The 24,171-nt window shown below is 27.8% G+C and overlaps 2 protein-coding genes across 4 annotated transcripts in view; one reads left to right on the plus strand and one right to left on the minus strand.

The window, feature by feature from the left end:
• The window catches only part of LOC107451821 (beta-glucuronidase), a 30,582-nt gene extending 24,399 nt beyond the window's left edge, over positions 1-6,183 (plus strand). For both annotated transcript variants that reach the window (XM_043039634.3, XM_071183686.2), the window contains exons 11-12: positions 1,353-1,491; positions 4,565-6,183. In XM_043039634.3, the coding sequence (XP_042895568.2) occupies positions 1,353-1,491; positions 4,565-4,722 (297 nt within the window). In that variant the 3' untranslated portion in view covers positions 4,723-6,183. The remainder of the gene's footprint in view (positions 1-1,352; positions 1,492-4,564) is intronic.
• The window catches only part of LOC107443442 (intraflagellar transport protein 20 homolog), a 43,837-nt gene continuing 25,846 nt past the window's right edge, over positions 6,181-24,171 (minus strand). Inside the window, exons 2-5 of one of the 2 annotated variants that reach the window (XM_043039635.3) lie at positions 14,785-14,844; positions 7,896-7,981; positions 6,504-6,607; positions 6,181-6,418 (exon numbers count right to left, since the gene is read on the minus strand). In XM_043039635.3, coding sequence (XP_042895569.2) covers positions 6,337-6,418; positions 6,504-6,607; positions 7,896-7,981; positions 14,785-14,844 — 332 coding nt within the window. In that variant the 3' untranslated portion in view covers positions 6,181-6,336. Of the gene's footprint in view, positions 6,419-6,503; positions 6,608-7,895; positions 7,982-14,784; positions 14,978-24,171 lie in introns of those variants that run through there. The other variant, XM_016057297.5, reaches the window with a different exon arrangement.

Here is a 24,171-nt window from a genome sequence, read left to right on the forward strand (position 1 = left end):
ATCAACGGTTATTGATGGGTCTAGATAACGGTCTTTTCAATGGTTATTGTTACGAAATTCTGCATGATTAAAAAAAAAAAAAAAAAAAAAAAAAATTTGATACCATATTACGATGTGTACATTTCGAATTCGAGTAATCATTTTTTCATTAGATATATATACATATATATATATTCGCTAAATCAATTATTGATAAAAAGGAAGTAATTAAAAGTATTTAACTTTCTGCAATTATACTAATATTTTTGATGCAAAAACTTAGAGATGTGTGAAACATAGTGATTTAAAAAAAAAATTTTGATACCATATTACGATGTGTACATTTCGAATTCGAGTAATCATTTTTTCATTAGATATATATACATATATATATATTCGCTAAATCAATTATTGATAAAAAGGAAGTAATTAAAAGTATTTAATTTTCTGCAATTATACTAATATTTTTGATGTAAAAACTTAGAGATGGAACACTATTGTATATATAAAAATAATCATATTTGCTACTAACTTGACTAAATGGATCACGGTATATGAAAATTAAGTCATTTAATAAAATTTTAGTCACATTATTGAAAATTTTTTGTTCTTATTTTAGTAACTATTTTTATAGTTTTTGGCAACTATTTTCATGTTTTAGGCTACTAAAAGCAACTATTTTTCTTTTCCGTGACAACCCTGAGAGTGGATTTGAACTGTATTGTTTTTTTTCTATGTATAGTGCATAATTTTAATCTATATTTTTCATTTAGCAAAGTTTAGTTTTTTTTAATTTTAAAATAGAAAATAGATTAATTTCAGATGATAAGCTAATCTAATTTCTTTTATAAATCTATCCCAATTCTCAAAATATTTTATTTTAACGAATCATTACTTGAAAAAATTGGCCCTGTAAAGAGTTGCAATGCACAAAAATTTATGCTTGTTGAAAGCTCACTGATTTATTACATTAAAATTAATTCATCTCTAAATTTATACTCCGGTCATTAAGAATTAGTGCAGAGTTTAATATCTCAAGTTTAAAAATGCACTGTTATAAATATGAAAATGAATGCACTTTGAAAATAATTTGTTAAATCTGTTATTTAAATTAAATTAAAATAATCGACCCTAACGAAATCAAAGGAGACAGAAATAAAGGAAAAAATATTACATATTAATTGTATTGATCTTAACAAAATAAATTGTGTAATAGACTTATAATTTTTTTTTAAATGGTTTACATTAATATTTTTATTGCACCACCTTTTATTTTCATGCCTTTGAAATTTTAATTTTAAGATATACCTTCAAAGATCCAAACTTCACCGTCATGTTTAAGAGAAATTAATTTAATGTTTTTCTTTTTTAAGGATCCACCCTTCATTTTCACAGAAGATTATCAAACTGAACTTATGATGCATCACCACAAAGCATTTGATGTTTTAAAATCTCAAGATTTTTTCATCGGAGAACATATATGGAATTTTGCTGACTTCCTAACCCTGCAACGTAAGTTAACTGTTCTAGAATATGTACTTATATTCCTACATCATGTAAAAGTTTCAGTACTTATCCGTTAAAGGTGGTCGTAAAAGTTATTACTGCAGCACCTATATTACTATATTCGGTATCTATTACCTACATACACAATACCACAATTAAATAAGCAACACTGGTGTCAATAATAGCATTCGCATTTTTATGGCCCCCTTTAACGATTAAGCACTGAAGTTTAAATGCGTATGTTTCACAAAGAAAATAAATCATTCAGATCAAATAGCTAAGTCCCCAAACATACCAAAGATAAGGCATATTTTCTATCAGGAAGCAAAATAAATTGCATAAAGTTACAAAAAAAGAGAACTATTTAAAGTTGTAATGAAAATTTTATTAACTATTTAAAAGAGCTAATGCAATAATTCAAAACTGAATAAACTAGTAATGTTCATAATGATTTAACAGAATCATTTTAACACAAGATGGCCAAAATCTGTTGATTACAAGAATTGATGGTTGGATTCAAATTAAAGTCAGTTAATGGGCATCCATTGTCGCATTTATGATTTTAAAAAAAGCAATGGATTAATATATCTATTGTCAGCAAAAGGCAACCGAGTAATTGAGATAAAATTATATTTAAATCTCTTGTAAAATGATATTCTTAATGTTCGTTCTTTTTCACTTTACTCAAACAATAACTTTGATTTGAATATAATTTAATTAACCAGTTTTTAATATTAGTATTATTTTTAATTAATATAATTTAAATTTTTTTCAAGGAATAGTACAAATAAATTGTTTTAAAGAGCTTTGCTTGTTTTCTCAAGATACTAAAATGAAAATAAATATTTACATTTCTAAGTAAAAAACTGGGTACATTATTTGAAAATATTTCGTTTACTTAATTCTATAAATAATTTTCTTAACATCACACTAATTAGCTTGACTTTTAATTAGTTTTATTTATCATACCAAAGATAAATTTCTTTGAAAACAAAAAGATATTAATTTTAATTTTGTAGTTTTCACTTATTACAATAGAGAATATTATTTGCTTTAGTATTGCAATTAAGTTGTAAAACTGTTTTTTTTTTTTTTTTTTGTTCTTTAAGATATGTTTAATGATTTTAATAGTTTATTTTATTTAATAATGAATAAAATAATTTTGTACTCGAAAGTATATAATTTTTTACATCATTTTAAAGAATTTAATTTTATATGATAAATTCAAAATTTGAAAGAAATTGGTCAAATAGTTCTTGAGAAATAAATTTGAAAGTACAACTGTTTCAAAATTTTAGAATTCTAAAACTTTTTGAACAATTGTATTCAAGTTTTGAATTTTGCCATTTTAAATTACATTCTTTCAAAGGAAAAAAACTTATACCTCACAATTTAAAATTTTTATCAACCATTATTAAATAAAATATTTCAAAATAAATAAATTTAAAAATTATTTTTTGTATGAAATTATCTTTGGATAAAGGAATGCCATAATTGTGTGCAAATATTTCTTAATTCAAGTTAAAAAAAAATTTATTTGGTGTAAAAATTTCTTGAGATAAGACGAAATACGTAAAAGAGTAACACTCAGGAATCCAAACTTTAAAACCCACTTCTGAAAAAACTATTATGACAATATTTTCCTGATTGCGACTACCCTTCAAATTTGATAGTTAAAAATTCAAAATCAGTAGGGGAAAAAAGAATTCTTATTTAGTGTCTGATTTTCAAACTTAAAATATAGCTTACCCTAATTAATTAGCATATTTGAGTTTGGGCCCTTGAGTCATTAAGATTGTGTCCTGGTATGTGAAAATGTGATCATTAGATCAAAAGTTATTCAGGCTGCTCCATTTTTTTTATTTCATGCACTGTACATATATATTTATATATCATCTTTGCTATTTATTTGTCATGCTACAGAAGTAATGTCTATATGATAAATCAAATATTCAGTGCAATATTCAATGAAAATTATTAATATTATTGAAGATATTTCATTTTATTACACCTTCTATATGCATCTCGAACTTTCCTTCTGGATCAATTTTTTTAATTCCTCCAAAAAGCTAATGTTACTTTTAAAAATAATATTGCTTTAAATGTTTGTGGAAATTAAGAGCTGCTAACATTAATGAAACTTAATTGTTTTCATTAGTGTTAGGGGTAAAAGTTAAGGGGAAAAAACAGCAATGTCATAATGTTATTGAATTAATTTTGTCACAAGGTAGTTTATATATTTTATATCTATGGGTGTCACTCTAAAAAATTTTAAGACTGGACTTATTTTTTGACCAATTAACACAGTCTAGTGTTGTTTGCTGGAATTTTCAGAAATGTAAAGCTCACTGACACCAAAATTTACCTTTCCTTGATGATAGCCTCCATATTACAATCAGTCAAAAGTTTTTTGTTTATAAAAATAACTATTTTTTTTTTAAAAAACAAAACAAAAATAACAGCTAACCGTGCATATCTTTTTACACCTGTCACAGAATCACTAATTTTTTTTCCTGAAACCTCATATCTCTATTTTTCACTTCACCATTATTTATTTTTTGTCTTTATTTGTATTTATTTTTTTTTAATAAAATAATCTTGATTAAACTTTGGCCAGCATGTCAATATGTTAGGGTGGATTCAAACTCAAGGAGATTTAGAATCAGCAATAGAAATTGTTCAGACAAGCAGATAAAGTTCAATTTTCATCCAATCCATAAAATCCCATTTGTCAAGACTTTAAGGATAAGATTTAGCGAGGCTGGCAAAGCAATTAATAAGGAGGATAAATAATGCACCATTCTTTTATTGCAGTGTGATATCATTACTTGATCCTTTTGCAATAGTTGTTAAAAAAATTATTAAAATGATTTTTTAACAAAAAATATGTTATATCCCTAATGAAAAAAAATTAATGGGACAGAGATATTAATTGATGGGATTTAGTCTATAGATTTTTCTCAAGGTTGATTTCAGTTCTTAAGACTGAAGAGTGGCATCCTATATCTTATCATTCCAATTTAATTTCATATATAATTTTTTTAAAGAAATTTATCTTTATGTTTAATTATCTTTTCAGAAATAAACAGGGTTGTAGGAAACAAGAAAGGAATTTTCACTAGAGAGAGACAACCAAAGGCATCAGCTAAATTATTGAGGTGCAGATATCATGGACTGTCTAATCGTCCAATTATTGGCAGTATTGCTTACTGTCCTATACAGGATGCAGACTTTTGAACTGTTAATACTTAAAAAATCATTTTTAATAACCAAAATTTAGTTGATAGTTTTTTTACTGAGTAATTAAGATTTTGTGCTTGGAAAATCTATCGTTAAATTAATTCCCTTTGCCTGCTACTTAAATGAAAATCTTGAATGACAATAATTTTAGAAAAAATTATGTGGTATTTGTTTTGCCACAAAATCTAAAAATTAATTAAGAAACTTAGCTGACTAGATTTTCTTTAAGCAACTTATGTGTTTGAGTTTTTTCTGAGACTTCTTTACTTCCCCCCCCCCCTTGATTACAACAAACATGAGCATGACTATAACAAATTCCAGCTCTTAAAATAGGTCATGTGGTTATAAAGTCCACTCATTTGTGGTTGCCTTCCCACTGGCAGTCACAAATATATAAATTTATGAATTATTCGCAAGTTATTCTATTGAATGAATTTATTTTTTGACACTAAAAGACTGTTTTGTTTGTATTGGAAAACAAATTTATCATTACTATATATAAAAAATAAATAAAAGAATACAGAAAACTTCAGAGTGTCCAGTTAAGATCTTCTGTAGCCAAAGGATAAAATATTATGAGGATATAATCTCAGAAGAAAAAATTATTTTAGAAGAGAGTATCTTAAAGTGAAAAAAGAAATAATTTTTCTGGAGGAAATTTTGCCCTAGAACCACACTGTGGATAATCGAAAACTTACTGTGTAATACTTATTGCTAAACAATTGTACAGATCATTTTTAGACTTTAAATACTTTTCGTTTTTTGCAGTGTCTTGAAGAAAAAAATAATACTTTTCAAAATAAATCCTAACTCTGGTTAATAATCAAAAGGGCAAGGATATCGGGATCAAAGGACAGGCAACGCGAGCCTCCCTTATAAGTTCAGGGTCATGGACCCTGGAAAAGGTCACGGAAAAAATTTTCATTTTGAACATGAACCTTGGAACTGATAAAACAAATATCTGATTGCATATCAGCAGGAAACAATTTAATTATTACTGTCATTTGCAATATTTTTTATTAAACCAAAGTTCTAAATGACACAAACAATAAGTGTATAATATGAAAGTGCACCAATATTTATAGGACACTCTGAATGAACATTATTTACTGTACTTTTTTAAAGCTATGAATAAATAAATACATGAATTTTTTTCTTGTTATTTATTTTTTCTAATATTTTGATTGCCTGATAATCAATTTTTTTCATAATAGGCCCCTGATAATCTACAAGATATACATTTGGTTAAATTGACTGACTACCTCTATAATGATTATTAAATTTTTAAAAAAAATCTTCTGTTTATTTCTTAGAATATTTTTTTGTTTTTATCAAAGTAATGTATTACGGAATTTAACGTAGAAAATATATAATGTATAAAATCACTACATTAGCATGGTGCAATTTTTTGGTGTAATTTGAATGTCTTTTCTTTTATAAAAAAAATGCCAAATATAATTGTGATAACTCTTTATTTGTGTTGCTAACATGTTCTAGAAATGATGTTTTATGTTACAGTCAGTACAAAGAAAGTGCATGATATATTAAGATATGTATATATATATATATATTTACAACAAAATATATTTTAATAAAACATTTTTATTTAAATTACTTTTGCAGTAAAAATTGTTCTATTAATTCATTTTGCTCCATTTCTTCCTTCTTTAAAGATTCGTGTTGTACTTTTAATCTGAAACAATGAAGGATTAAATTAGATGTGGAAAAATTTTTTTGCATCCTAAACGCTTTTTTTTTCCAAATTTTAAATCACTCACCTCTCCAATTGTAGTTTTTTCTCTATAATTAAAGCTTGCAACTGTTGTTGTTGTGCTTCTCTTTGCTTAGTAATCGATTTCAATAAATTCCTTGAGCCTATAGCCTGTCAACAAGATGGAAAACAACAATAAAAGTATCTCACAGATGTTACATAGAGCAAAATATGTAATGCCTATAATGGCATGACAATTAAATAATATTAAAATGTAAGTACACGAACAGTAACAAAAGAGTAAGGATTTAAAATTAATAAATTTACTATAAGTATTAGAAGCTTTTGTTGAAAAAATTGTGTATTTATTGCAGAGTTAACACGTTTTTCACAATTGACGGTTTTATCCCATTTTAACCATAATACCAAAAATCAAAAACCCCTTTTTGACATGGTTTTTGAAAACACTAAATTTGGTGGTAAAAAATAACCCTCAGCTTTTATAATTATGAAATAATTGTAAATAAAAGTACATTTGACAGTAAACCCCCATTTTGTTTTGGCAATTACTGTCAAAAAGCCAAAATTTGGGTGTTCCAAATCACAAACCAAAATCTGTTATAAAGATAATTATAAATAAAAATGTGTAAAATTGAAATTTATCCAATCCTTTAATTCGTATAATTAATGAAAATAACAAAAAGATGCAGCACCAGCTTAGTTTCCAAAACGGTAGGGTACATAATACAAATTTGTTTGAAAAGTTATTTAATATGTTGACATTACATAAATATCTCTTACCAGTAAAATACAGATAAGATAACAAAATTATTTCCAAACGTTATTTTTAAAAAAAAATTTTGCGACAGATATTAGTTGATATTTTCTACATTAACTAAACATTACCTTAGTCAACTTTTAGCAGCCAGTAAAATTCAAAGCACTTAATTTATAAATGTCTGCATAATCACCAAATCTCCACATATTTTTTACTTTTTAAGAAAATTTCTTCATTTATCAAATAAACTTCTCTTTATGGGTTTTCCTCCCCGCATGCGCTTTCACCCTTTATTCCAATTTTAAGAATCCTGTAACAGCTTATTTGTAATTACTACCCCTAACTTGGACTGGGTTAGATTCTGGAATTTACAGGTCTCAAAAGGGTTTCCGGAACTTAAAATCTGTTCTAATCTGCCATAGCACAGTAAAGCACTAAAAAATTGCTCACATGAGCGATCTTGAGGATAATTTTGAAGACGGTATGCAATTTGTTCAAGGAACCTTTTATTCATACACTGATAAGTTGAAAAGCATGAGAAAATACTTTGGTGCTCTGAGATCCTAAGACTGGATACAAATACCCGAAACTTAGGCCTATAGATTGAGAGTAGACAAGTCTTCATAATGTTAAAAATATTTTTGGGCACTGCTTATTTTAACATCAAAATTAACTACTTACTTTAAGTTTTGATTTTTCAACTTCAGAAGCCAAACTGTCAGATATTTGAAGAAATCCATTAACAACAGTTTGAAATTCAGATATTTCTAAATGGATAAAAGTAACTTTTATTAGTAAATTAATTTTTAAATGTTACATTGAGAACCAATAATTAAAAGAAGAGAATAAATGAAGGGAAAAGTACAACAGCAATTTTCAAATGTTCGAAAGCAATTAATGAGACTATATTAATAAAATAAAGACACATTATATTAATTACCTATCCAGAATAGACATGAACAAAAAATCAAGGTGGAAATCATTTTTATAAAAATATTTTTAAAAAATTTAAAAATAGCGAATTTAAATTATTTTTATTTATCTTTATCTAAAAAATAAATTTCATAAATGCTACGAAAGAAATTGTACATTATAACTTTTTATTCATATATAACTGATGTTACAAAATTATTTTCCAAGATTGGAAAATACTTAACAAATTACATTCGAACATCACAAATTATGTTTTCTTTAAATATGCCTGAGTAGAAAACAAACAACTGTACCTGTATACATTCTGGCATATATTTATTCCAGATCTTAAGTTGAGGTGGCTGCACAAATTAAAAGTACTAGTACAATAGTTTATGATGGACATTTAAATATTGGTGGTAAATATAATAACCACAGAAAATTTAAGCATCTAAAAACTATGAAAAAGCTATGATAAGAGAATTTACACAATGATATAAACAGAGTTCTCCCTAGGTATAAAAAAGGGCAGAATATGCATTTATGTATCTTTGGTCTATTAATTAAATAGATGAGCATGATCTAACATCACGTACGATCACATTTAACGGGATACACGTGATGTAGTGTGGGTATCTCGATTCTGATTGGTTGTTGAAACTAGACATTTCTTTACATTTTCAACTACTCTTTCCATTCTATTTTGAGTAAGCCAAGCCCGTCAAGTATCAATTTTCTTAAGTGTCACATTCTAAATTCTGTCACAAAGATTTCTTTTCATAAACAGGTAAAAATTTATCAATTCAACGTAATATACAGTACCGCTCAAAAGTATCAGTACACCTAGAAACTTATAAAAAAAAATGGCAAAATTCAAAGTGTCATAGCTTCTTTAAAAATGATCAAAAATGCTTCTGCTTTAGCTCATTTTGAAGCTTAAAATCTCTACTTTTATGTACTCTAATTGTTTTTAATTTATATACTTTGCAACTATGTACAATTACACTCTAAACAATCATAGAAAATTGTATTATTTTTTTGTGAAGTTTGACGCGATGTACGGGCACAAAGGGGTTAGATATTGTTAATTTTTATTATACCATTGAAAAATTTGGACTTTTAGCTTTCATTTAAAAAAAAAATCCAAAAAAACATGTTTTTTGACGAAGTTCTTGTCAAATTAAAAAAAAGGGTTTTTTTCAGAATTTGAGGATTTTTCAGCAATTATAATGAATTCCGCACAGGAACTATTTAGGTTCGTCCTCCTACCTTCGGTCTGCGATCCATTAACCAGCATAAATCATATGTGGAAAGTCCTTCAAGAGCAGTGGCGAAAAATAGACAAGATAACATTAAAAAAGCTGATTGATCGGATGCCTCGAGTGTGTGCTGCAGTTATAAAAGCGCGGGAGGATATTTTGAAGAAAGCAAAATATGATGTAAAACATTTTTTCTTTATTACATTTTTGTTTTCAAATTTTTTCTGAAAAAAATACGAAAAAATAAATTTCAAAATATTAAATTGTAAACGTTGATTCTTATTTCATTAATATATTTTCCACAAAAAAAATTTAAAATTGTTATAATAAATTATGAAATAATATTATCGAGAAATATTAAATTTTAATTTATTTTAATTAAAAAATTTTCATATCATATTATAATTGCACTAAAATTCATTATAATTGCTGAAAAATCATTAAATTCTGAAAAAAAGACTTTTTTTTTATTTGACAATAACTTCGTCAAAAAACATGTTTTTTTGGAATTTTTTTTTTAAATGAAAGCTAAAAGTCCAAATTTTTCAATGGTATAATAAAAATTAACAATATCTAACCCCTTTGTGCCCGTACATCGCGTCAAACTTCACAAAAAAATAATACAATTTTCTATGATTGTTTAGAGTGTAATTGTACATAGTTGCAAAGTATATAAATTAAAAACAATTAGAGTAGGGTGACCCGGGGTAATTCTTGATCAAAAAATGCAAACATCTATTTTGTGAAAAAACTATTCAAGATAGAATTTTAATATTTACTGGAAGTTTGAGGCTATATGAGATGAGTCCTATGCCTCCTTCTTTTGTTTGAAAATCTAATTAGAATTTAAAAGATTTTAAATTTTTAGTGATCAGGAATTACCCCTGGTCTTGATCATTTCTGGGGTAATTCCTGATCACTTCTGGGGTAATTACTGATCACTTCTGGGGTAATTACTGATCACCAGTTTTTATTGTAAAGGGGCTGTTTAAAAATAACTATATAATGGTAATTAACAAATAAGACATCAAGATCAAACAAATAAACCAAAAAGATATGTTTAAGCAGCTAATAAAACTATTTATTTAAAAGCAAGAAGAAAGATTAACACTTTAAATTGCAAAAAATCTTTGCATCATGACATACATTTTAGGCAATCAGCCAACTCATTCTCATGTTCTGCTGAAATATAAGAGTTCCCTCATGGATTACTTTTGCTGGATTTTTTAACTTCATTAAGTGAAAGTGTAAAGTAAAGTAAGGTATGTCAACTCAACAGCTCTGGCAGCAGCTCTCACATTGAAATTTTCATTTTCAATCATTAAAAGAAATTAACTAATTTTGCTTTCTAGAAGCTTAGTATCCTTTTTAGGCTAATAATTTCTCACCATATTTATACTAAGCTAATTTATAAACTTAAAAATTATTCTAACAATGTACACACATAAAATTAAGATAGAAGCAAGGTATGACAAACCAGAAATGGTGCAAATCAGAATACAGTCTTGTATACCGTTAAAAACAAATTTTGTGATGATAGTTAAAATATATTTTATAGTTGTTCCACTTAATAAATATGAACTGTTATTTAAGAAAAGACAATTAGCTATTTATTAGCTATTTTATATACTATTTATAAGAAGAAATGACAGTGATCAGGAATTACCCCAGTGATCAATAATTACCCCATCTGTAGGGGGCAACATTTGATACAGTTTTCTATAATCAATTATAATGTTTACGGTAGATGTGAAACAATTAAACAAAAGCTTACACTATTTTTATATAAAAGAAATATAAAGTAACTCAAAATATTTATTATTAAGAGAAGGAGGGGGATCTTTGCAGAAATGTGCACATTTTGAAACCCATCTTTGAAATTGAAAATACAGAAAGCAGTTTAAAAGATACTTATTTTGTTAGATAAAACAAAAAGCTATTATTAAGTAAATGTAGTTATACTTTAGTGAAGTGTACAAGCATTCTTGTCCATGTCTCAAATTTAAAAAAAAAATTTTTTTTTTAAATATAACTTAGGTGATCATTATTTACCCCAGAAACAGAGTGATCGTGAATTACCCCGGGTCACCCTACATAAAAGTAGAGATTTTAAGCTTCAAAATGAGCTAGAGTAGAAGCATTTTTGATCATTTTTAAAGAAGTTATGACACTTTGAATTTTGCCATTTTCTTATAAGTTTCTTGGTGTACTGATACTTTTGAGCGGTACTGTACAAGCTATGAAATAAATTTTTAAAGAGAAATAGAATTACAGTCAATAGTTATAGTCTACATCAGACAACTCTTTAATGTTTTTACTCACTGAGCAGTGTTTTCACTACAGCGCGAGAACGCGAGAATCTCGTATATTTTTTTCTTTTCTCGCATTAAAAAATTATTACCGCGAGAAATTCGCGCATTCTATAAAGCAATTTCAAAATTCGCGAATTTCTTGCATTTTGAAAAAAATTTCTCATTGCGCCATATAGAATTAAATCTGCTTCACTTTTCTTCCTGGATCTTTCATTATTTTCAACATCTGCCCCATTATCTAGCTTCCCTATTTACCAGTATTGTTCAAAACCTTTAAGAACAACAGAACACCATCCCTTGGAACCTCTTTCAGAACGCATTTCTCTGCAACCATGTGTTTACGGTAGGTAAGGTTTCTCCATGTAAGAAGTTAAAATTTTTTGCTCATTATTGTAAGATGGACAAATACCTTGTAAAGGCAATATCTTCTACTCCGAAACGGATAAATGAAAATGAAACAAATGTGGGTAGAAACGATCAAAATGAAATAAACACGCATTTGAGCAACCTAATGGGAATAGCTGATAAAAAAGTAGATGTTGAGCATATTCCATATGATGATGCAAAAAAAAAATTCAATGCTTTAAAAATTAGAAGATGTTAAAAATGTATTATAATTAAAGAAATGATTTTTTTTCAAGTCTCTTAGTGTATTTTTTTTTTTTTTTTTTTTAGTTTTTAGATATCTCACTTAACTTCTTGAAATCTCACCCTGTTTTTGAGAAAGGGTGAGAAATTCTCACCCATTTTTTTTCTGCGATGAAAACACTGATCACACTATTTTAAAATTGATGCAAACTTGCTATGTTACAGTTCTTGAATCACATTTAATACTGGAATCATAGTTAAAAGCATTTTATATTCTTTGGAGTAAAATTGTTATACGTAAATCCCAATTATGAAGTTCAGTAGTCGATGACACATGCTGAAATTTAATTTTTTAATATCCAAGAGTACCAATTCAAGAATAGTATTTGATTTAAAATATTTAAAAAAAATTGAATTATAACAACTTAACATTTCATAACACACATACTTATGGGGAAAAAAACACTCGAACTTTAATGAAATAAAACCATTGCCACAACGCGACAATGTGGGTCTGCAGATTGTTTACACAGAAATGCAAATAAAAAAATAATTTTGGTCACAAACACAAATAAAAATATTGGGTCTAAATTGAAAATAAAAATAATGATTGTTCTTTATTAATATCAAGAAATCATTTAACGATTTATACATTTTTAACTAGTAAACCGGTCGAATCTAATCAATGTCTTAAAACTCTAAAATATCCCAAAACTGGATCTGCATAGAATATTAAATATAATTTGAAACACCTCTCAGATATTCTATAAACATCCAAATATCCATGTCTAAAACATATCAATAGTAAAAATCCAAGAGATGAACAAAATATCCATATATAGGACATTTATATGTCTAGATATCTTTATAACATCCAAATAACTGTATTCTCCAGATATCCATAGATGATATCTCAGAGATATCCAAAATGTCTAAATCCATAGATTTAGATGTATTTTGACATCTGTAAATATAATTTGAAACACCTCTCAGATATTCTATAAACATCCAAATATCCATGTCTAAAACTAAACTCAGTGGCGCAACAGCTCATAGAGGGCCAAGGCCTACTGTGCCCATCTCAGTTTTCTTGACCTTGGGCTCTGGGGTGCAGGAGCAGATGTTCCGGTCCGGTGGTCAACCGAACGCGGAACCCCCAGTGTTTAGTTCCCAAGCATGCTTGGTACTCATTTATCGACCCACTGAAGGGATGAAAGGCTGAGTCAGCCTTGCCCGGCCCGAGGATCGAACCAGGGACCTGTGGCAGGACACCACGAAGTGCTACCGCTCAGCCACCGGGCGTCATGTCTAAAACATACCAATAGTAAAAATCCAAGGGATGAACAAAATATCCATATATAGGACATTTATATGTCTAGATATCTTTATAACATCCAAATAACTGCATTCTCCAGATATCCATAGATGATATCTCAGAGATATCCAAAAGGTCTAAATCCATAGATTTAGATGTATTTTGACATCTGTAAGAAGTTTGTAACATATCCACTGGATAGTTGGTTAAGTAACAGACATCTTTGGATATCCCTGGGATATTAGTGGCTGTACGGGACACCATTTGCAATTTTTTCTTTGAGAATTAGCTTTTAAATCTTGATATTTACTTTTAGAACTATGAAAATTACCTTCTGCATTAGTTATTTTGCTATATTTGACGAATAGAATTAATAGTAGAATTTTCAACTAGCAGTGATAGTTTCTTAACTGATTCCGAAAGACGAACTTTGTCAATAGCAGTTTGAATGGTAAGTTCAGAATCAAAATGTAAATTTTCACTAGTAAATAAAAGCTTAAACAGCATATATATATACTTTATATGGAAGGATAGAAACTCTGCTTCACCAGGGCAATGACTTTTACCGTTCAGTTACTTTGACACACATAATATAAGAAACTAAAATAATAAGAATATGGAAAATTTTATTGTACAGTAAAAGTTCCAAATTATAATACCCAATCTAAAAGGAAATCTTTTCTATAACCTAACCATATCTTATATTAATTTTGCAATCTTTTTAGTTTCTCGCGTGTCACTGCCCAGTTGTCACCAAAATTTGTCTCTTTTTTTTCCGCACAGGTACTTTCAGCAATCAACACCCTTATAACTTTAATTTGATTGCCTTCTGTAATGTTTTATTTTTACTTTGTGGCAGATTACGATACGGAAATAAGTGGGGGTTTAAACATAGACTTAGTTACCAGCAGAAATTTTTTTTCCTGAAAAGGGGTAAAGAGTTGACAGTCCTGTATAATGATTCAGAGATGTAAAGGCCTACTTTTTCAATCTCTAAAAATTATGCCACAATATTTACAAATCAACCAATTACCTCTCATTCATTAAAAAAATTTTTAATACTGATGTGTCGTTTGCTTATTAAATTATATACCAAAAATAACCAATAAATTTAATATTAAATCATAAGAGTGTTATAATAATCAATAAAGCAGAACATATGTATATTTCAAAAATTTACTTACTGCTAACATATTCTTTACATTCTTCTTTCAAGGCATTAGTTTCTTGACTAGCTTCAGGATCTAAAACACAAATTTTATTTAAATCGTCAAAATACAGTCCAATTTTTGCAATTGATTCAGACATCGTTTTAAGCAGGGACTACAATAGTTCTGGTTTATTGGTTTGTTTATATTTACTAATCGGTTGAGTCTGGAAGCAGTTAAACTTTCATAACTGGAATACAGCAACAAATAATTCTGCAAATACCTTATTCTTACTAAACTGCCAATTTTGTGGAATCTGAAGTGGCCATTCTCACTGTAACAAAAAAAATACGTGCTTATTCGGAGATGCGAACGAGAGCTTGATTGGCGAATTTTTCTCACGTTTTGTCAATTTTTCACACATCACGTGTGATTAAACACCCCTCAATTGTTAATGGTATTTTTTAATATTTTCTCAAACTACTCATTAAAAAACTAGTCTCAATTTTTTTTTATTTCTTTTATTTGGTAAAAAACAACATTTTAACGACATCGATGTAAACCTCTTCCTCGTTCAAAAATATAAAATATTTGTTCTTCCCTCTGAACGATACCGAAGTATCCCTACGTGTGGTATACCAAGCCAATTCCTTTTTTACGATGGGAAAATTTTCACAGCTTCAAAATACTCTGCTTTATCTATATTTATCTTGATAGCTTCGGAATGGGTCTTCATTTTTAAGGGACAGTGTGGGAATATCTATAGGGTGTAGGAAAAGATATTTTTAAATTAAATTTGGTTATAAATGCCTCACATGGAAAATTTCCTAGAATTTTAGGGGCGCCTTTTTAGGACTGAAATAAGATGTAACCAGTGAATGGAGGGTGCTCTGAGTGGTTCTAACTTTAAGGCTGTCTCTCAAATCAAGCACTTACTGTGATGAGCTCAAATTTTGAGCAAATTTTTTTGGTTGTCCTTAGAGCCTTTAGTATATTTTTTTAAATACAGTTTTATTTTAACTTTGTAGACCATTTTTTTGCGTATATTTTTGTATTTTCCTTTTATTCACGTTTTATTTATTATTAAAAATTTTTTTTCCAATATTTGAATCATGAAACCTTTTTTTGAAAATGATTTATTTATTTAATTATTTTAAAATTGAGTTTTTGAATTAGTTCAAAAAACACCTTAAAAGAGTTACATTCATTTGGAGGTAAGCTTATATTTAATTCAATTATAGATGATGCATGTAAAGGAAGGGCTAAACCTGGATTAAATTTGAAGTTGCAATGTATTTCATAAACTAGTTCTCTCTATGGTTTTTGTAATCATCACACTGCAATTGTTTATTGTAAAATAACTATTATGTAAATATAATATAACCGTTAAAGAAAATTAAACAAAGTTATTTCGATCAACAACGTAATAAATAGATAATAATTGAATAAAGTTGCAGTTTTACAATTGAAAATCTGCTCTGATTTAAATACTTTAACGTAATACAGAATATAAAATTAAAGTATTTGAGTTATTTAAAAATGAAGTTATTGAATACATAAAATGAAATTAGTTATTTCAAAGTCAGCATTATTTTCATTGATATTGGGTTGATAAAGAAATTTTACTTTAATATAAAGTTTAAAAATAAGATGTTTTTAGTAATTTAGATGTAGCCCTATATTTTAAGCTTTTAAATTTGAGCTTAAAACAACGGCATTGCTCAAAAGTTTTGATTTGAAAAAATATATGTCATGATTGTAAGGAAAAATTTAATTAGCTACAAATAATTATTTTTTTTTTCTTTCTGAAAAGGTAATAACTTTAAGAGAAATGGAAAAGTTATTTTTTTGAAAAATTCAATATTTCAAATTTCAAAACAATAATTCATCAATATTATCTTTTCTGGAAATAATGCACTTGGGATAAATTAAATCTTCAACATAAAAAAGGAAGAAAAAAAGAGCCCTATATAAATCTGAGACTCACAATATATTATGTTCAACCACTTTAAAATTCTTATAAAACTTTCGTACTCCATACATCTATAATTCAAAAATCATGATTTGGCTATAAGTACAACCCTACATTCTTTTAAGAATAATTGTCATACAATAAAGTAAGTAAAAAATACGAAGGGAAAAAGAACTTGATAAGTTTTATCTCTGTAGCTACATGCACATTTTTGAAGAACAAAAATGTTTTGCAAATAAAAATGCTTAAAAATTATTATACTTTAAAAAAAATACAAACAAATTATGAAAAATAGAAATAGCAAAATGAGAAAGACCGATTACTCTCTATCTACAAATTTTATTATAAAGGAGGAATAACATACCATACTTCATTTACCTTTATAACTAAAATATAAATTTCTCATAATTTTCCCCATTAAGATTTTGGATCAGGGTAACATGTGACATTAAATTAGTTTTAGTAATATCTACTAAAAAAGTTTAAATTCTATGTTTTAAAACTAATGTGTTAAATTTTTTGTTCAGTAAATTAATTTCTAACAACGTAGGAAGAAAAAATTTTCTTTTTGTAAAATATGGAAAATAGCTTCAAAGATTTTTTTTAAAAAAAATACCAATTTTTCTTGACTTTATGCCTAAATTTCAGAAGATACGAAGCATTTTTGCCCCCTTTACTTTAATATCAGAAGGAAATAAAGTTTTTCTATTTAGAAAATAGCTTCGAAGATTAAAAAAAAACTTTGTTTCTTTCTTTTTTTAATTACCAACTTTACTTAATTTTATTCTGATAATGCTTAAATTGCAAAAGATGAGAAGCAGAGAGTCACTTTTTATTTAGGGGGAAATAAAGTTTTCTATTTAGAAAATAACTTCAATGTTTTTTTTTTTTTTTTTTTTTTTTTTAAAAAGGTTTTTATCTTTTTAAATTTACCAATTTTTACTGGAATTTATTTTCGCGAATGTCTGAATTTCTGAAGAGGCAAAGCACATTTTTGCCCCTCACTTTAATATCAAAAGAAAATAAAGTTTTCTACTTGGAAAATAGCTTAAAAGATGAAACTTTTTTTATAACCGATTTTACTTGACTTTAGTTTTCCCGCACGTCAAAATTTCAGAAGGGGCGAAGCACTTTGTTCGTCCCCTCGTAAAAATTTGGAAGAAAATAAAGTTTTCTACCCGGAAAATAGAGTGACAATTGGAAATAAAATATTTCTTCTACTTTTCACTTTATTTTTCCAAATGCTAAAAGACACGTTATTCACCCGTTTAATTTAATTTCGGAACAAAATAAAGTTTCCTATTTGGTGTATAGCTGCAAAGTAGAGAAAGAATAGCTTTTGTTTTTCTCTAAAATTACCAATTTTACTTGACTTTGTCTTCGCGTATGTCTAAATATCAGAAGGGACAAAGCACATTATTTAACTCCTCACTTAAATTTTTGAGGAATATAAAGTTTTCTCTTTGAAAAATAGCTTCAAAATTGAAAAATTCGTTGTAACATAACAAAACATGCATAACATAACATTCAAATTATGGAAATTGTGCTAAACCATTATTAGAAAGAAACTAGACATCTTACACTAGCATATTTGTAAACATTTTATGACAAGAAGATTCTTTAGAGAATATTCTATGTATAAAAACTATTTCAAATATGATAATAAGCATGCATCACTTACTATTACATGTTTTTTCAGTTACATATCTTTTCAATTCACTTTTCAACTGAGTTAAATAAATTTATTTTTGAAATTTATTTAATTTTTCGATTGTTTTCTCAAACATAGTATAAAAATCATTCAAATGTAGTAAATTAAATTCGAAATAAGTTATGATTTATGTAATTGTCATAATATTCATTTGAGAAATATTTTGCTCACATACTGTTTGCGACTATTATTATTATTTTTTTGTTTGTTTTTGTTTCTTCTAATAGCCTATAGTAACTTCTAACTCTTAAGTAGTCCCAGTCGAACAAATTTTTCTGACTCAGACTTCACAATTCTTGTTCACACGTGTTGGACAATTAACGTAAGCTGTATTAGACATAACATATATCTTAGCTTTTTAATTTCACTTAATTCTTAAAAATAAATATGGTTCTCTAAACTCTTTTACAATAAATAGAACAATTAGCTTTATTTTTCAATGTTCCACAATGAAAGGGTGTCAAATCTTGTTTTTTAGTCTTTCTTTTCTTTAACTGCTAACACTCAGACATAAATATGCATTACATTATGTGTTTGCAATAATTTTGTAACATTTTTGTGTTTTTGTTTTTTTGACAAATTATTTAGAAAATCGACCTGCGACTGCTCGCTCTATTATCCTAAAACAAAAATGATAAAGACTGGTGAACATTTTTACAAATACTACTATGTACTACTATTACTTCTGCATATTACAACATATACTACAACATATATTACTTTCCACCGTAAAATAAAAGTGTAGAAAGCAAATTAATAATTTTACAGCAAAAGAGGCTTAAATTACTATTCCCAAAAGAGGAAAGCAACATTTTATGGATTTAAATATTAAATACAATCCTTTTAACACTCAGTTTTAAAATATAGATGACATGTTTTAAATATATATGTGACCTTCAACCTGAAAAAAAATTCTTCGAAAACACTCACATTAAACAAGATTTAAACTTTCAATCCAAAACTATAACAGATTCAATTTATATATTTAAATATTAAATCCAGTCCTTTTACTGCACAGCTAAAATCGAGAGGGGTCACACAGTAGTCTTTCTAGTGTTAATAAACAACTTAACCTAAAATATTCTAAGCATAATTTACACATTTAAATATCAAATACAATATACAATCCATACACTGCTCAGCCATCTTTAGTTGCTTATTAGCTCAAAAAGATCTAATAACAGAAACCAAATAAAATAACCTTCTCCCTATTCACCATTTTCTTGCTGAAAAGGATGTCTAAACTTCTAATTTCAAAATCGACAAGATTAAAATTCCTGCATTTAAACAATAAATACAAACATTTTACTGCACAGTTTTCTAAGTTTTACATAACTCTATAGGTCTAAAACAAGTAATGAAGGGGAAACAATTATACTATATATTATCTCGAAAAGAAATTGTCGAGAATTTCAAAAGGGGCTTAAACTGTTAATCTTAAAATGTAATAAGACTTGAATTATATAACCTTAAAAGGAAATAGCTGAGAACAAAAGATAGCTTAAATTTCAAAAAAGGCTTTAACTGATAATCCTGAAATATAAGACTCATAATTTCTACGTTTAAATATAAAATGTAATCGATTACAAATCAGTTCTCACAATTTGTTATCCATTTTGTTCCATAGGAAGTAATAACGAAAAACAGATTAAGGCACCCCTTACCCTAGAATGAATTGCGTTAAACATAGGAAATACTTAATAGTAAAAAGGGTTAAGCTACTTTAGTTTTTTAGGATTAATTTTCCCCCCAATATTTAAATTTGGACTATGTCAGAAACTAAATTTGATCTTAATATAAACTCCCTCTTAACAACGCTGAGTCTTAATATATAACTTCCTCTTAACAACGCTGAATCGTTCCATTGCTGTATTATGGATTCTAAATGCTCTACTAATATTTCGAGTATATCTCGTGACAGTTCTCGAGAACTACTTATTTAAATTTATTTAGAGAATTTCCGATATTGAAAGTAATAAATTTATTAAACTAACACACAATATTTTTGCAATTTTACAATCGAACTGCATTTTCTTCCTTTTTTATTTTCATCTTGATTTATTTTTATATATTTTTTCTTTTCTGTCTTCTTAAAACTCGAAAGCTGTGGTCCTGGCTTGGCTTTCTCATCAGTCTTTTTGATTCTCCGTCATTCTTATTCCCTTAAACAGATTGCTCCAAAAAAATAAAAATTAAAACCAGTTCCCAAGTATAATACAAATACAGAATTAGTTCCAAAGAATTAAACCTTTATCCATTTGGGATAAAATTTAAATCCGAACATGTTGCTTAGTTATCATCCACTAGTTGGTTTTTGAAATTAGTATTTAATATTAGGTTAAATGCGAAGAACAAAAATATTATTTCACGATAATACTTAAATTTAATTTTTAATGTTGCTTTCGAATTTTAAATAGTTAATTTGAAATTATTACTTTGATTTGAATATGTCAAGGAATCACAGTTTTAAGTAAAATTCATTTTAAAAGTGAAAATAACTTTTAAAAAGAATTGTAACTTATTTACCGTATAAAAACTGTAAAATGTTGAGTATTTATCTTAATTACTAAATGTCGTATAATAAGGTAATAAAATATCATAAGATTACTTTAAAATAAAATAAATGCGTAAAACTTATATTTTTAAACCTTTAATTCTGGATTACAACCTAAATTGAAAACTTACTTAAACCAGAGATTAATAATAGGTAAAATGGGATAAATAAATATTACCGGTAAATACCTATAAATAAGGGAAATGTGGATAATATGTTAGTAAGTATTACCCTTATAAATTTAATTAATTTTATGCTGATGACAGTCGAAAATATATTAACCTTTTTCTGAGTAATAAAAATAATGCCATGCTATTTTCTTGCCCAATGAGAATGCGCAAAATAGTTATCATGATCAAAGGATTTTTATGTATTATAGTTAGAAACATTTTCATTTTTTACTTTAAATAAAAATGTGTGGAATACTTTATATTCGATTACGTTTAAACTCTTTTGGAAATTTTTTATAAAAGATTTTATTAAAGAACAATGTATTTTTATTCGTATGCAATATTCGTATCAAATACCGAAGAGCCATTATATTATGACCACCCTGCTAATAACATGTAGGACCACCTTTAGCCCTCAAAAATGCTAGCACCCGCATTGATTCCACAAGATGCTGATAGGTAGTCTGAGGTATCTGGTACCAAGCGCTCACCAACTGGTCCTGCAATTCCCTCACATTGCGAGGGGGTAGCGCAGCAGCACGAATTTGGTTTTCCAAGTAGGACCACAAATGCTCTATTGGATTAAGATCAGGTGAATTAGGGGGCCAAGACATGACTTGAAAGTCACTGGAATGTTCCTCGACGATTCGACCCTTATGACATGGTGCATTATCCTGTTGGTAAACACCATCCCCCGCAGGAAAAACTGTTGCCATGAATGGGTGAACCTGGTCTGCAACTATGCTCAAGTAGCTTGCAATCGTCAGGGATTGTTCTATGAGGCTTATGGGTCCTAATGTGCCCCATGAAAACATTGTTCCTGGGCGAGAAATTATGAAAACCTGGGCGAGTCCATTGTTATAGATGGAGGGTGGTCATAATGTAATGGCTCTTCGGTGCATACATTCATGAAATATTTGTATCATTCGTTCATTTCGCAACTTCAGAACTGTGCTCTATGCTCGCTAATAGAATCATAGCTCCATATTTTTGGCAAGGGAATTGCCATCATGCTCTTTCTCTCTCTCTCCCTTCTTCGAAAGAAAATGATAGGTGATCATATTCCACACTTGGTAAAGTTTTTTTCGAATTCCCCATCAAAATTATGTTAGCTGTATCGAGCTATGCTATTTTAATTTACGTGTTTAACTATGCCAAATTTGTGTTAATTTATGATCAACTATGAAAAACTTTTCTTAAACATGAACACAAAAATGTAATTCTACTTAAAATTCATTTGCAAAACTTTTACTAGAATCTAATCCTTAGCAAGAAATCTGATAGTCTATCAGCAAAATAAACTTTTTCTTCCTTTTTTTTTTTTTTTTTTTGGAATACAAAAACAATTTTAACGTCATAATATTGTCATTGTATCTTTCGTTTGAGACATTCAACATTTTATTCTTACAATTGTATTGTACTTACTAAAATGTTTTAATACAGAGCTTTAAATTTTTTTTCAAACACTGAGAAAAAAAAGTATAGTCATATAAAGATGAAAAATATGGTAAAATTTACTGTGTTTCGATCTATCGGAACACAAAAAAATTCGGTAATTTTTAAAGAGGCTCTTTGGTAATGATTTTAGTAAAATTCATGATATGTGACAAAATTTGGTAAATGTGCAGAATTTGGTAATTTTATCATGATACCCTAGAGCTAGGAATTAAAAACATTTATGTTTTAAATCTGCTTTTCAGTTTTGCATTTTTTGTAAATGTTTCGTAATAACAGTAATAACTTTGAAAAACAGAATTTTTTGCGCACCGTTTCCATATGAATGGAAAAATTATTAATTCAGTGATTCAAATATCGCATATTTTGGTTTCATTAACCAAGTTTGGTTTTATTAATATTTTTTTGCCAGAAATGTCATTACTAAACAGTACGGTAATTTTACCAGCATTTTTTTTCTTCGTTAATGGTTTCAGACGATTCTAATATAATGAAAACTAAGACACAAGTATTAGCATGCGAGGTACTGAACTCCTATAATAAAATGCTTTTACGGGATAATAACCATAATAAATGTTCCGCATGTTAATTAACTTCTTTAATTAACAAGCAGAAGCTGACTTTCTTTAATCTTTTTTTTAATACTTTACTCCTTAAGTAACACTATCACTACTCTATAAACTAATAGCTTCAGGAAAAAAGGCTGTTATTCAGATGAGACCGTAATTTCGCTGCCAACTACAAAATTAAGAAACTACGGGAAATATAGATTCTCTGCGTGACTTTCCATGTTCCATGTCCATGTCGCAATTTATTTTTCTCCACGGGAAAATGAATACAGTAGAAATATATAGGCCAGGGTTCGAAGAAAGTCGGAAATTTTACCCGTCCCCGAGGACGGCTTGTCCAACAATGTACCCGTCCTCCTTTGAAACTAACCCGTCGCTTCTAAATAAATAAAAATATAATTTTCTCTTATTTATTACAACCATTTATATAAATTGCCCAATGAATTAGTAGTTACTAGGATTACAAATACTAGGTTACTAATAGTAAAACCTAGTATTTCTTTTATGAAATAATTTATTTCTTTTATGAAATAATTTAAATGACAAAGGTCAAGTTATCTGGAATGTCAATTTATCCGAGGTTACTTCGTTTTTTAAATGAAACAAATATGACGTTTGCCAGTTCCACAATCAAGCCAATGATTTACAGAGGTTTCTGCACAGAAATCTGAAAGGGGTTTTCCATTTAGGTGAATGTTCATAATTGCGTTTAACGCTTCTTGTTTAAGACCAGTACGTAATGTGTTTTTTTTTTTTTTTTTTTTTTTTGTAAGCTTATTGTTGAAAAGCCTCTTTCAACCACTGCAGTACTCCCAGACAGAGAAAACATCAATTCCACCAAGCGCAATATGTTGCTGTATTTCTAGATTAGAGGGTCATTTTAGAAGTGAGGCGCTAGACTCTTGTAAGATAACAAAAATTTAAAATGTATCACGAATATTAACGGGAAAATGGCCGTCTGGGCGGAAGCCGGATTCGAGATATTTGTTGTC

This window comes from Parasteatoda tepidariorum, chromosome 7, assembly GCF_982258835.1.
Source record: "Parasteatoda tepidariorum strain Cologne lab strain chromosome 7, Ptep-v5.0, whole genome shotgun sequence".
In the NCBI taxonomy this organism is placed as follows: Eukaryota; Metazoa; Arthropoda; class Arachnida; order Araneae; family Theridiidae; genus Parasteatoda; species Parasteatoda tepidariorum.